The sequence below is a fragment of the Osmerus eperlanus genome, unplaced genomic scaffold, assembly GCF_963692335.1.
Source record: "Osmerus eperlanus unplaced genomic scaffold, fOsmEpe2.1 SCAFFOLD_811, whole genome shotgun sequence".
In the NCBI taxonomy this organism is placed as follows: Eukaryota; Metazoa; Chordata; class Actinopteri; order Osmeriformes; family Osmeridae; genus Osmerus; species Osmerus eperlanus.
In genome coordinates this window covers 1-12,579 of record NW_026911417.1, presented here as the reverse complement: position 1 = coordinate 12,579, position 12,579 = coordinate 1, and the positions used below count along the sequence as shown (strand labels likewise).

At 45.2% G+C, this 12,579-nt stretch overlaps 2 protein-coding genes across 2 annotated transcripts; both read left to right on the top strand.

The window, feature by feature from the left end:
- Positions 1–332: 332 nt before the first annotated feature.
- On the top strand, positions 333–2,189 carry LOC134016059 (transcription activator BRG1-like; the record flags this gene model as incomplete). Its single annotated transcript, XM_062455477.1, has 4 exons — positions 333–434; positions 606–759; positions 931–1,065; positions 1,204–2,189. Coding segments are annotated over 4 exons (429 nt in total), but the record flags the coding sequence as incomplete, so codon positions are not given.
- A 3,964-nt stretch (positions 2,190–6,153) lies between these two features.
- Positions 6,154–12,441, top strand: LOC134016061 (low-density lipoprotein receptor-like). The gene is made up of 3 exons (XM_062455478.1): positions 6,154–6,456; positions 11,845–11,967; positions 12,263–12,441. The coding sequence occupies exons 1-3, from the start codon at positions 6,402–6,404 to the stop codon at positions 12,424–12,426; spliced, it is 342 nt and encodes a 113-aa protein (XP_062311462.1). The 5' UTR covers positions 6,154–6,401; the 3' UTR covers positions 12,427–12,441.
- The last annotated feature ends 138 nt before the right edge of the window (positions 12,442–12,579 follow it).

Below are 12,579 nucleotides of genomic sequence, written 5' to 3'. Positions count from 1 at the left end.
CGTACACTCAAGCCCACCTCACGTACACCTCATAAAAAATAGGTATTCCACAATGTTTTCTCTCCTATCACTCTCTCTCATCCATCTCTCTCTCTCTCTCTCTCTCTCTCTCTCTCCTCTCTCTCTCTCTCTCTCTCTCTCTCCTCTCTCTCTCTCTCTCTCTCTCTCTCTCTCTCTCTCTCTCTCTCTCTCTCTCCTCTCTCTCTCTCTCTCTCTCTCTCTCTCTCTCTCTCTCTCTCTCTCTCTCTCTCTCTCTCTCTCTCCCCCCCCCCCTCTTGCTCTCCCTCTATCTATCTATCTATCTCTCTCTCTCTGTCATCCGTCTCTCTCAGGAGAGAATCCGTGGCCACAGGTACCGTAGCCTAGGAGACCTGGAGAGAGACGTGATGCTGCTCTTCCAGAATGCACAGACCTTCAACCTGGAGGGCTCCCTGGTGAGACACACACACACGCAGACAGAAACGCATCCACACACACACACACACACACACACACACACGTGCACAAACGCACACACATAAACACATACATCCCTCGCACACATCCACACAAAGACATAAACACATGCGCACACAAACATTCTGTGTGTGTGTGTGTGCACTCAGATCTACGAGGACTCCATCGTGCTGCAGTCCGTGTTCACCAGCCTGAGACAGAAGATCGAGAAGGAGGAGGACAGCGAGGGGGAGGACAGCGAGGAGGAGGAGGAGGAGCTGGACGAAGGCTCTGAGTCCGAGTGTGAGTCTCTGTCCTCCGCTGGTGAGCAGTCAGAGAGGAGAGAGCGGGCGGGAGGGAGGGATGGAAGAATGGAAGAGAGGGATTAGGGCCGAGTCTCTGTTTGCACTTTTTTGGGGGGAATTTTATGAAAATGTGACAGTGGTAACAGTGAGCTGGTAACAGTGAGCTGGTAACAGTGCGCGTGTCCTCCAGCCCGCTCGGTGAAGGTCAAGATCCGCCTGGGCCGGAGGGAGAAGGGCGGTGAGCGAGGGAAGGGGCGGAGGCGTATGGGCCGAACCCGGGCCAAACCTGTCGTGAGCGACGACGACACGGAAGAGGAGCAGGAGGTGTGTGTGTGTGTCGTGAAATTCGAAACAAATACCTGTTCCTCTATACCCATGCATCCTCACTTGATCCTCCCAGGGATATGTTTACCAAACAAAACCGGCGGTTTTCTCATCGCTCTTCTCCGTTTCCCTCTTTCACAGGAACGTTCTCCCAGTGCTACTGATGAGGAGACCTGAGGGGGAGGAGAGGAGTAGGAGAGGAGGGGGAGACCTGAGGGGGAGGGCGCAGAAACTAATTCCAAGCACCACTGCAACTTTCCCTTAAATCCATTTTTAAGCTTTAATCAACTCCATTTATGCACTTTTAATCCACATTTCAAAAAAGAAGATGGAAATAGTCTTATATCTGAAATAAGGGAATCTTCCCTACTGACCAATGTTAACATGCACTGAATTGCATTTTGACATGGATAACAACATATTGCTTGAAGTGGAAAAATAGGTCAACTGTTCCTTGAAGTCAATATTATCATCCAAGACATTTTACGAAAAAGTTGATGTCGCAACAGTTGGTACCAATAGATATAGTATGGTCAGTGTACGTTTTCTCTTGGGGGTGAGTCCGAGTGTTTATCCTTACAGGGGCTCTCTATTTGAGTAGGAAGTGTACATGTTGGCGCGTGAAGAAGGTTGGATTGATGACTTGGCCCACTTTAGCAAGTATGTTTCCCGAACCCACTGAGTTTTAATCGAGGTGATTCCATTTCACCCTCAAAAACACCACAACAACATATTTTGGTAAACAACATAATGCTGCTGACTAGTCTTATAACTATATTCTTCCTATATAAGCTTATATTGATGTTGAATGTATGAATCATTCATTGGGTTATACATTTAATATTCATTGTGAGGTATTGTAAAAGTTTATTTTTCAATATTGTGCAGTATTTGTATTGCATCTTAATTTTTTACCTGGCAAAACTCAATTGCTGCGTGACCTTTCCATTTGTTGGCACTTTCGTGTTCTTGTTTTGAAGCAAAGAACCAGAGAGACAGTTGTTCTTCTCTGTTTACAGGCCTTCTGCGGCACTAGCGTGTTAGATATACGGCTGTAGCTTCTGTTTCTAAAACGCATGTGTACGTGCGTGCAGGTGTGCGGACGTGTGCAAGCCTAGAACTCAATCCAGTGTACTGTATTTTCTTCATCTAAGTGTTAGAGTTAGGAAATGATCAACCAAAGTACAAGTGTTGTCCCCGGTTACCATGCGCGGGGAGCTCTATATCGTGCTGTGTTGTTGTCATTGAAACTCCAGTCTACAATAAACTACCATGAAGACATGAAACTCTTTCAGGATTGAGGTGTAATGCTCATCCGTATCCACTAGGGGGCGGGCCTTTTCTTCTCATGTCAGTGCAGTAGTCAGTTCCATGGGCTTGTCATTTTCGATCAGGCACTGGTGGACGTGTTTATTCTGACACTGATATTAACATGGTCTTATCATTCATATTGGAAGTAGCTACTTACTTTAGATAACCTTACCTTAACCTGACCTCATCTCCCCTTTTCACTCACACATGGTATTTTTGTTTTTCCACAAATGTCTCAACATTGCTACAGGAGTGTTATATGCCTATCAATGAATGGACCTATTTAACCAGTCGATGAAAACAACATCTCAGTAACTCTCTGTCCCTTAAATGGCTGTTTATCTTGAAAAATGGGGTTGGCCCAGAAAATGAGTGGAAACTCCCAGCGCACAGTGAATCTCTCTGGGGGGGTTCAGCTGATGGTAAGGGGGACGTGGGAGTCAGTGTGTGTGTGTATGGCGGAGCAGGGGGGGGAGGGAGGGGGATGTTTTGACCTAGCACATGTATTTTGACAGAGGGGGGCCTGTGTTTGGCTTGGAGCCGTTTTCCTTGGCCAGGGCAGAGCGGGGAGGTGGGGAGGGGGGGGGGGGGGGGGGGCTGATTTCTAGGAACCTTCTCTGGAAGCCATGTTTCATAGCAGCTGTTGACATCTGGTGGGAAGGAAGAAAGCAGTCTGTTTCACTGGTGGTATTTGTCGTATTCCAATATGTGAACTGTGGAGGATGTTAGAATGTGTGTGTGTGTGTGTGGGGGGGGGGGGGTCAGGGCTGTGTGCGGGCTTGGACAGTTGATTTCGATGTTTCCGGATGACACGCGATTATCTGCATGGGGAAAGTGATGGCACAACACACATACCACACGGTACTTTTCACTTCCACTTGGGACGAAGCTCTCTCACACATCACCCAGTCCTCCTGCATCTCAGACACTCCCGTCCGCGCGCGGCCCGTCCATTAGCAGTGTCCTGGGGGGTTGGAGAGCTCACTGATGCACCACTCCCCGGGTCTCTGGTGATGGGCCTAAAGACCTTAGAGACCTTAGTCTTATCTGGCCTTCCTGGAGTGCCCATAACCACAGCCACTTCTGGACACACACACACACACACTTGTGTTGTGGGCATGTCTGTACAGTAGGAAATGGCGCAATCTGCCGTTTGGAACTAGAATGTGTGTGTCTGTGTGTGTGTGTCTCTGTTTCGTCGCCTGTCCAAACTTCTGGACAGAGACGCCCACTATCACAATAGACCCACGATCAGTCAAGGTTACACACACACACACACACATTCAAATAGGGTGCTTGCACACACACAAACACACTGACACACCTGAAGAAACGCATACATGCATACACCCATAGAAACACGCTCTCTCACACACACACACACACACGCACACACATCCACACACAGGAATCCGAGGCATTGGTGCTCATCTCATACAACAGCTCCATTCCAAAGCAAGTTGAATATGGTGACTCTCCCAACATGAGTTATGTTTTGTACAGACGCAGTAGGATCTGCACATGCTAGGAGGCTGGGGTCGGGTTAGGATTGAGATAATCGTTGACTATAGCCATTATCCTCTGTTGACAGGAGGTGTGTGGATGGGTGTGTGTGGGGGGTGGGGGGGTTTACAAACACAACCGCCCACCTCACACACACATGCACTTACCAGCATGCAATAAACACATAAGAACCACCCATACAACCACTGGCGTCAAATACACACAACAGACACATGCACATACACACCTTCCTTTGTATCTTTCTTTTGTGTGTGTGTGTGTGTGTGTGTGCAGTCATCATAGAAGGCTGGAAGAAATGTGATCCAACTGCCAAGTCTACATGCCAGGAATACCTCCCACCGCCTGGTCCCTTACACCACTAGGATATCAGGAACACACACACAAACGTACATGCGTACATACATATCTTTCTCTCTCTCACTGTTTCTCATGTACACACACACACAAACGAAAAATCACCCCATGGAAACCATTCCTCTGACTCACAATATAAACATTAACTAGCCAACACCCCCCCCCTCTAACTCATACTCAATTCCAATGGACTTCATCACTGAATGTTTCCTTCCTGTCTGAGTCCCTCTACTTTACGACCTTCATTTCAGGACAATCAAGGAGATATCCCCAAAAATTATGATTACATCTATGAACTAACACGCTCCGCTGAATGTATAGAACATCCATAAAAAAATATCTATGTCTTTTTGATGTGGGGTTGTTTTTTACTCTGAGAATTGGGTTGTACATATTATACAGGAGAATGGGGTCAAGGTATTTCTTGGACATCTGGAACTGTGGCTGTTAAAAGGGTTTCAGGGTCCTTTTCTCTCTGGGTGTATAGATGGTATCAGTTTCAGTGCCAGCCTGGGACAAGCCCAACATCTCCAAAGTTGTAAAAACACGTAGAGCACTGTAGGACTGAGAACGTGTGTTGCTTCAATGATCTACATTCAAGCCTAGTTTTGCAATGTCAATGGATGCTTTTGTTTTGCAAATTTATCTCGTTATTTACCGAGGGCAAACTCCATTGACAGTCAAGGTGATAAACTCCATTCAGATAGAAACAGAAACATATCCTATTTCGTTCATGGACCATCAGTGTGATAGTTTATTACAACTAATGTATCACATTATTGCATAATGTTTGGTTGGAATCTGCTTTACTGATTTCACAATATACTCTTGTGTCTGTGCTTGGCTATGTACAACTGCCGTCCAAGGTTATCTTTGTTACATTTTGACCCAAGACTTGCAAGATTTACAAGATTCTCTGTGACGTTATATCCAACAAATGTTCTTAGTCTAACACACCACGGAAACAATCAATCCCTCCATGCTTCTGAAAGTCAGAACTTATGGGGATGTTATTCACACAACAAAGATTGTGAATCACTCATTAATAAACTGTGAGGGAGAGGTTACTTTTTCTCAGGTAACAAATAAACCAAAAAACAAACCAGATTATTAAAAAAAAAAAAACATTGAGTGTTCTTAGCCATACCTGCTTTTGCTGACAGTAGGCAAGAGACCAACACAAAGGTTCCTCCCCTCACCATCCAGTATAAACTCTGCCTAGGAACACTGCTAGGAGTCGGCTTTACTGAAATGAAGTCTGTAATGAGGGTATAATGGCTACGTTTTCCCTCTGTCATGTGGGATAGCTATGGTTTATGTATGACTTAGTATGACTTAGCAGCTACATCCACATTTAAAACCTGGAGCCCCACCTCTTGAGACCATGTCTCTGGCTATATATAGGGGGGAGTCATCGGAGAGATAACAGAGTCAGGTGGCTGAGCGGTGATGGAATCGGGCTAGTAATCCGAAGGTTGCCAGTTCGATTCCCGGTCATGCCAACTGACGTTGTGTCCTTGAGCAAGGCACTTCACCCTACTTGCCTCGGGGGAATGTTCCTGTACTTACTGTAAGTCGCTCTGGATAAGAGCGTCTGCTAAATGACTAAATGTAAATGTAAACACGTATGTGCACTTACGCGCAGGTGCTCATGCACATGCACTGAAGCACACAGTGTCTTAGGTCAGTCTCTCTCTCTCACGTTCCCTCTCTAATGTCTCTCTTACAAACACACACGCGCACACACTCACAGCAGAGAGGGTGAGGCAAGCCAACAGCAGCATCATGGCTTGACTGCGGTCTGACTCCACCCCTTGGATGACCATGTCGAATTTCAAACATCACACCACTCTTTTGGCCCCGCCCACTCCTTGAGTACCACATAGAGGAGGCGAGATGTGACAGAAACATCTTCATGTCCTTGGCATCCGTCCTGAACCCGTGCTGTGCTGTCTGTGTTCCCAGAAGAGCCCTCTGAAGTCCATACGTTATCTAGGTTCTATTAGTTTTACCGTCGCATTACTCAAACCGGCGCCTACCTGTCAGTGGTAGATAGAAGCTGTCCGAATAAGGTACAAGTCGTGGAGTGACTATTGATTTTATAAAGAAATACTTCAAATTGTCTAAAAGCCTGAAGAAGAAGAGGAGATGCTTCTGACATCATGTTGCCTGCTTCTGCTGATGCACTGTCTTGCCAATACAGGTAAGAGAGATTTGCTGAAAAATAAAAAAATAAGGATTCGTCGGATGCTAGGGATGCTCTAAGTGCGCTCTATTTGAGTTGAGCGAAGTAGGCTATTTAATGAACAAAAGGTCTCGGGTTTTCTTCAAACTCCTGGTCCAGATTTCATTACCATTGACAATTAACATTTAGCTCGTATAGGCTATGCCACATTACATTTTTCTGTATCAACATTCTCCGTTTTGGTTTGCTTTTGTGGTTTTCATATTACAAGTTAAATTAAACGAATTGATGTGTCTGAACTATGCGCACACAGCTTCTTTGCTCAAAATAAACAGAAGACACACCGCACTTCGTTAAATGAAGAATCAATACTGCCTTTGTTACATCTAAATATATTTAAAAACCAGTAGTCACGTCTTGTGTGTCCCGGCCCTAACCCTAGGTTATGACATTTGTTTTACAAGGTGGGCAAATGCGTACATGTAAGCAATATAAGTCCGCCACTTTTTCCTGCCTGAAGTCAGTGGGGATTGAATACATTAGAATTGCAACAGTCACTTTAACTTATTTTTGTTCCCCTTTTTTCTAATCCTTAAATTATTTTGAAATGACATGTTGTGATATTATATTGCCAGTAGCCTATATGAAGTGAAAGATAGCCTTACTTTCCTTAGGCTACAAAATTAGGCTACATTTCTCTTTTCCTGCACGGATGAATGAAATCTACGCTCGAAACAATGATTGGGTGATAGGTGAAGCATGAAGTAGGGTGAGCCAATCCGAACTACGGACCAACCCTTACTCCAGCACATAATGGGGAAGTACACATTTTCCAGTGCTGCGTAGGCGTGATGACTGGAAGAAGCCGGCCGGTTTTCAACCAGGAAAAGTAGGGGACAACCCATTACCGAGCGGGTAGCCTGTCTCGGTCAATGGCGGATAACATTTCCTTTTTGGCTTTACTTTGTCTGTTTGCTTGTAGCCTATAAACCCAACGTATTTAGTTAGGCTTTGTTAAGTTGACAGATCAAACGTTAAAACATGGGAGTTGCCCTTGTTAAATGTATTTGCACTGTAGTCCAGTGTATGATGATGAACATTTTTGAATGCCACATTTATTAGAAACGGCATGGTATACGTTAATTACGTCATAAATTATCCGACAGGCATTATTGTCTGAGAGTGAACTTTATGTCAGTGGGACCAACATCATGCTATAAATCTGTGGTCCTATTCTGGGAAAAGGTTTGCTGTAATTTCAACTGCTCCCAGATAGATTTGAAGGTTAGAACATGGGCCCAGTTCTTCCAGTTATTTGATACCTTTCTAGATTGTTTTAGGGGTTAGCGCCAGGGTTAGCTTTAGGGTTTGGGTTAGGTTTTTGGATTAAGGTTAGAGAAAGGGTTATTGTAGAAACTTGTGTGTGTGTGTGTAGCATGTTTGTAATAGTGTCAGGCCTGCTGATATAAAGTCCAGAAGATAGAATGCTGCAGTGTGCCTGCTCTCACCTGACCAGCACACTCCCTAGAGAGTTTCAGCAGCTGTTCTAGAAGGTTCCCTCTATATGAAAACTCTGGGAATACATTAATTGGCCGATGTACAACTCCCATTCCCTTAGCACTCCTACATTAGCTACCCAAACTAAAGCCTATACTAGGTTCAGTTCAGATTCAACCAGCTGCAGCAAATCTCTACATTGTGTGGCCTCACAAAAATGATCTTAAGTGCAGTTGGACAAAGGAATATAAACAGAGTTGGATACGATGGATGAATAAGTATAAACCCAGAGTTTTGAAGTTGAGCAGAAGCTTGTGTTCCTTGGGATGCTCGTGTATCTAGGTTGAACATTAACACGTGGTTATGGAAACCAGTCCGACCTTTTGTAAGTAAATAAACACACGTACGACTGTATGTCAGCGTGTGTGCCCTTTTTGTGTGTGCGAGTAATGTGTGAGGCTATAAAAAGACAGAAATGCGTTGTTGATGTTGATAAGAGATGGTGAGAAAGTCCTTTGTTTGTAAAACCACAATGGCTAATCGTGCTCGTTGTAAACACAATTCAGACCTCCCAGTCCACTACAGTTCTCAAGGTGCTGAATTTTGCTTTGTGTCCTATCGTCACACATTAAATATACATAATGCATATGCATTGGAGAAGAAAAGGCTATGATTAACTAGACTGTGGCTGGATGCATCAAGGATTCTTTTTCAAATTTGCAACAGCCTTGTGAATGGCCTTACATGGCAAAGAGCTGGCTAAATAGTTCAGTCCTTGTAAAAATAGCATCCAAAACGCAGACTGTCTCTCCGTTGCTCAGTTTCTGTTCTAGGATGTGGTCATGTATCAACCTCCTTAAACTCCAGCTGCCCTTTCAGAAGGGGATGTTTCTGAAAGCCCCAAAAGCTAATGCATTTGTAAAGGGGACTTACAGTAAACTGGACAAAAGGCAAGCCACACAAATACATGATGATTGGTCAGCTGGGACCTGGTTTGATAGTTATGGGCCAGGGCAATGTTAATCGGGTGACTTAATTCCCTAACAAGCAACAATTTGCCGAACAGAAGAACAGAGAATTTATCGCAGATGCCTTTTTCGAAAGACGGGGTTAAACTGTAGATTTGCAGGGTGGAAGCCCCCAGTTTCCAATAGAACGTTGGCACAAATATAATTACAGGAGGAACCTATAGAAAGCAAGCAAGCTGACAGATGGACAGTTCCCCCCCTATCTAAGGGAACCTGGTCCATCATTGCCGGATACACAAACAAAACAAGCGTACAGTGAGTCACCAGTGTACACACACTTTGCTATCCTGGCTGATAAGTAGGAGGAAGATGTTTATTTGTCCAACATAATGGACTGTCAAACAGTACTGTCTGTTGGGCATGTGGAAGGAGAACCAAGCCCATTTTATGGCTATCATTCAGTTATTAAACTATAAAACCCACAGAGAACCACCAACAAACTTCTCAAATTCCCTTATGCTTGGTTGCCATGCCGAACACATGGATTAGAGAGCCCCAGACACACAAGACGGGCGTAGACACCACGACACACACCCAGGAAGTGACACGAGGCACATTTTGTACTGCCGTGTTCCAAATGTGGTTCATCTGCATAGCTAGACAGAGCTGACAGCAGTCTGATGTTCAAAGCCAATCTGTTAGGTTTCTGTAGAGAACCGACGGCAAACCCCACCCTACCACCTTAACTAACACATTTTCTGCGGGAAACCCTGAAACCTGTCCTATTTCCAAAACACCTTTGACCCTTTTATTGAGCGTTATGGTTAGAAGACAGCAGCTAAATGAAAATGGCCGGGTTTCCCAGATTCGTTAAGAAGCTCTTAACACTAAGAGCTTCTTAGGAGCGTTCTAAGAGCTTCTTAACGAATCTGGGAAACCCGGCCAATGTCGGTGGCTGGGTTTTTCAGTTTCCTCTGGGTGGGACAGAGCGTTGGGGTGGTGGACATGCTGAGAGAGTGAAAGTCAGTGAAGCTCACACTTAACCCTTGTGTTATCTTCGGGTCATTCTGACCCATAAGTCATTGTGACCCACCGTCGTATTGCGACAAATTTACCTCATACAAAAACAAAGTGAAGCATTTTCTTTTAACCGTTGGGCTGTCTCAGACCCCCCACATTGCGAAGGTTAAAAGAAAATTATTTTTATTTGTTTTTGTATTGGGTAAAATTGGGTAAACACAACGATGGTTCGTTATGAACCTTTGGGTCATGTGACCCGAAGGCAGCACAAGGGTTAAACCACTTTTGGAAAGAATTGGTTTCACTGAGGAGGGGTGGGGTCGGGGGGTATAGAGACTAAGATACCGAGACACAGACCGAACGACACATACCTGTTTGGTGAAGCCGGAAACGTCTCTTGCTTCCACTTTCACAGTGTTTGCAACACTGCAGAGGAAAACAGTTTCTGGAACCCCCAGCGGAGCATAGACTAACCAGACTGACACACGGAAAAAGTCCTCCGAGTTCTTTTTTGTTACTCACTGCAGTCTGGTGACAATCCACATCTAAACATGGACAGTTGAACATCTGAAAGCTCCAGGACGGTCCACCTCATACAGGTTGGTTCCCATTCTTGAAATGAATGGTTCCCATTCTTGAAATGAATGGTTCCCATTCTTGAAATGAATGGAGGCTAACGAGGCATGGCACGCCAATCATTGAGAAAGTAACATCAGAGTGATCTCTTGTCAGTTTTTTCCAAATCCATTTTCAGATCTGTAATGTAGCTGGCAGAGGTTTGTGTGTGTGTATGGGGGGGGAGTGGGGGGGGGGGGTGTAAGTGGTATTACCATTACAACTGCCAACACTCAACAGGGTGTTCATAGACTTCCTGGTGTTGGGACTCGTTCCCCCAGCGTCCTTCTTTGGTCTTTCTAGTGCTCTTGTTATGAAGAAAGCCACCCAGGGGCCAATCAGCAACTGGTGGTGTGATTGTTTGACTCCTCCCTTCCCTATTGTCTTAAAGGCACAGTTGACTGAGTTTGCCTTTTGGCTTTCAGCCTAAAGGCACAGATGAATATGACAGGAGAGCACTTGTCACCAAGGACAAGAGTTATGGTGCCATGACCTTAAGGGTCCGGTCTTTACCCACCTGCTCTCACTTGAGTGTTGATAACCACTTTGCTTTGACTAGACAGCTGAGGTCACAGGGCTGATCCTGCATCCCTCCCATAAACAAACTGGGGTTAGTGACAGGGTCATGCACAGCTCGTGAATGGAAAATGGAGCCTGGAGAGGCTGTTATCCGTTTGAGGAAGTACATTCTGACTAGATGCTGAAGTAGACAAGGGAAGTGGTTCCTCTCAGCACATGTTGCTTCGTTGAGCGCGTAGTCCACATTCGTGCGTGCATGTGCACAGTCGCTTGTCCTTCGGAAAAGTATGTCCTGTGCTGAATTAGCCCATGTTGTTGTCTCATCTCATAGCCTTTTCCTGTATTGGAGAGGTCTAAAAGCATTTAACTCCCAGACTTGTTAGAGTCTGGGAGGTAAGAGTCTCTAACCTCCCAATCTAGGGCAAAAACACACCATCAAAGAGGTTTGACACCCCGAACTGCTATAATCTTAATTACCCTCGTGATAATCAGCGTTTGTTGTTTAACTCTGTTAAATATTAACTTTCATGACTGTTACTGTAAACGCCACCTTGTTAAATGTTTATTCATGGCGTCTTTGCTGCCGATCCTGACTGGTTTTGACCCAAGAACTTTAGATGGTGAAACTGGGTTAAAGAACATTTGTGAATTTATGAGAAAAAAACAAGTATAATAAACTGGGATATTCTGTCACACTTGTTGCTTTAGGTATCTGCAGTATGGATTTTAACTCAAAAACAGTATGTGAATATCGTGAATCAAATACAATATCATTGTCTGTCTCCAGACGCGTTGCCGTGCAGCTCCAACCAGTTCCAGTGTGAGAACGGGAAGTGCATCACCAGCAGGTGGGTCTGCGATGGGGGCAACGACTGTGGAGACGAGTCTGACGAGCAGCCTACTGCCTGTGGTGAGTCAGCAGCTCCACCTCCTCTGTGTGTGTGTGTGCGTGTGTGTGTGTGTGTGTGTGTGCGCGTGTGTGTGTGTGGGGCCGTTTATAGAGCCATCAATTGTTTTCGAAGGTGCGGTCAACAATTCGAGAACTGCGCCCCGATTGAACCCTATCTCCGTCTTGTTTGTCAATGCTACTCGAGTGTTCCCTCTCCCTCTTTTCTTATTCTAAACAACAATGGTTTCTCTCTCACGTTCTTTCATCTCTCTTTCTCTATCTCTCTATCTCGCTCTCTTTCTCTCTCTTTCCACAGAGGCAAAGATCTGCCGGCCCACAGAGTTCAACTGCGGCGCTCCTCTGAACCAGTGTATACCCGGGCGATGGCACTGCGACGGCGGTGCCGACTGTGGCAACGGAGCAGATGAGCTGGGCTGCTGTAAGTCTACACACACACAGATTCACAACATGGAACAGTGAGGGGAACAACGACTATGGCCAGGGGACAACCTGCTAGGCTAGGGTTTCATTTTATCTGGAGTGCTTGGGCAAGCGTCAGTCGGAAAGTTCAAAGAACTGAATCTTTATCTGTGTCGAAGTGAAGTTTTCAGTAATATGAAATAATGTCCACCT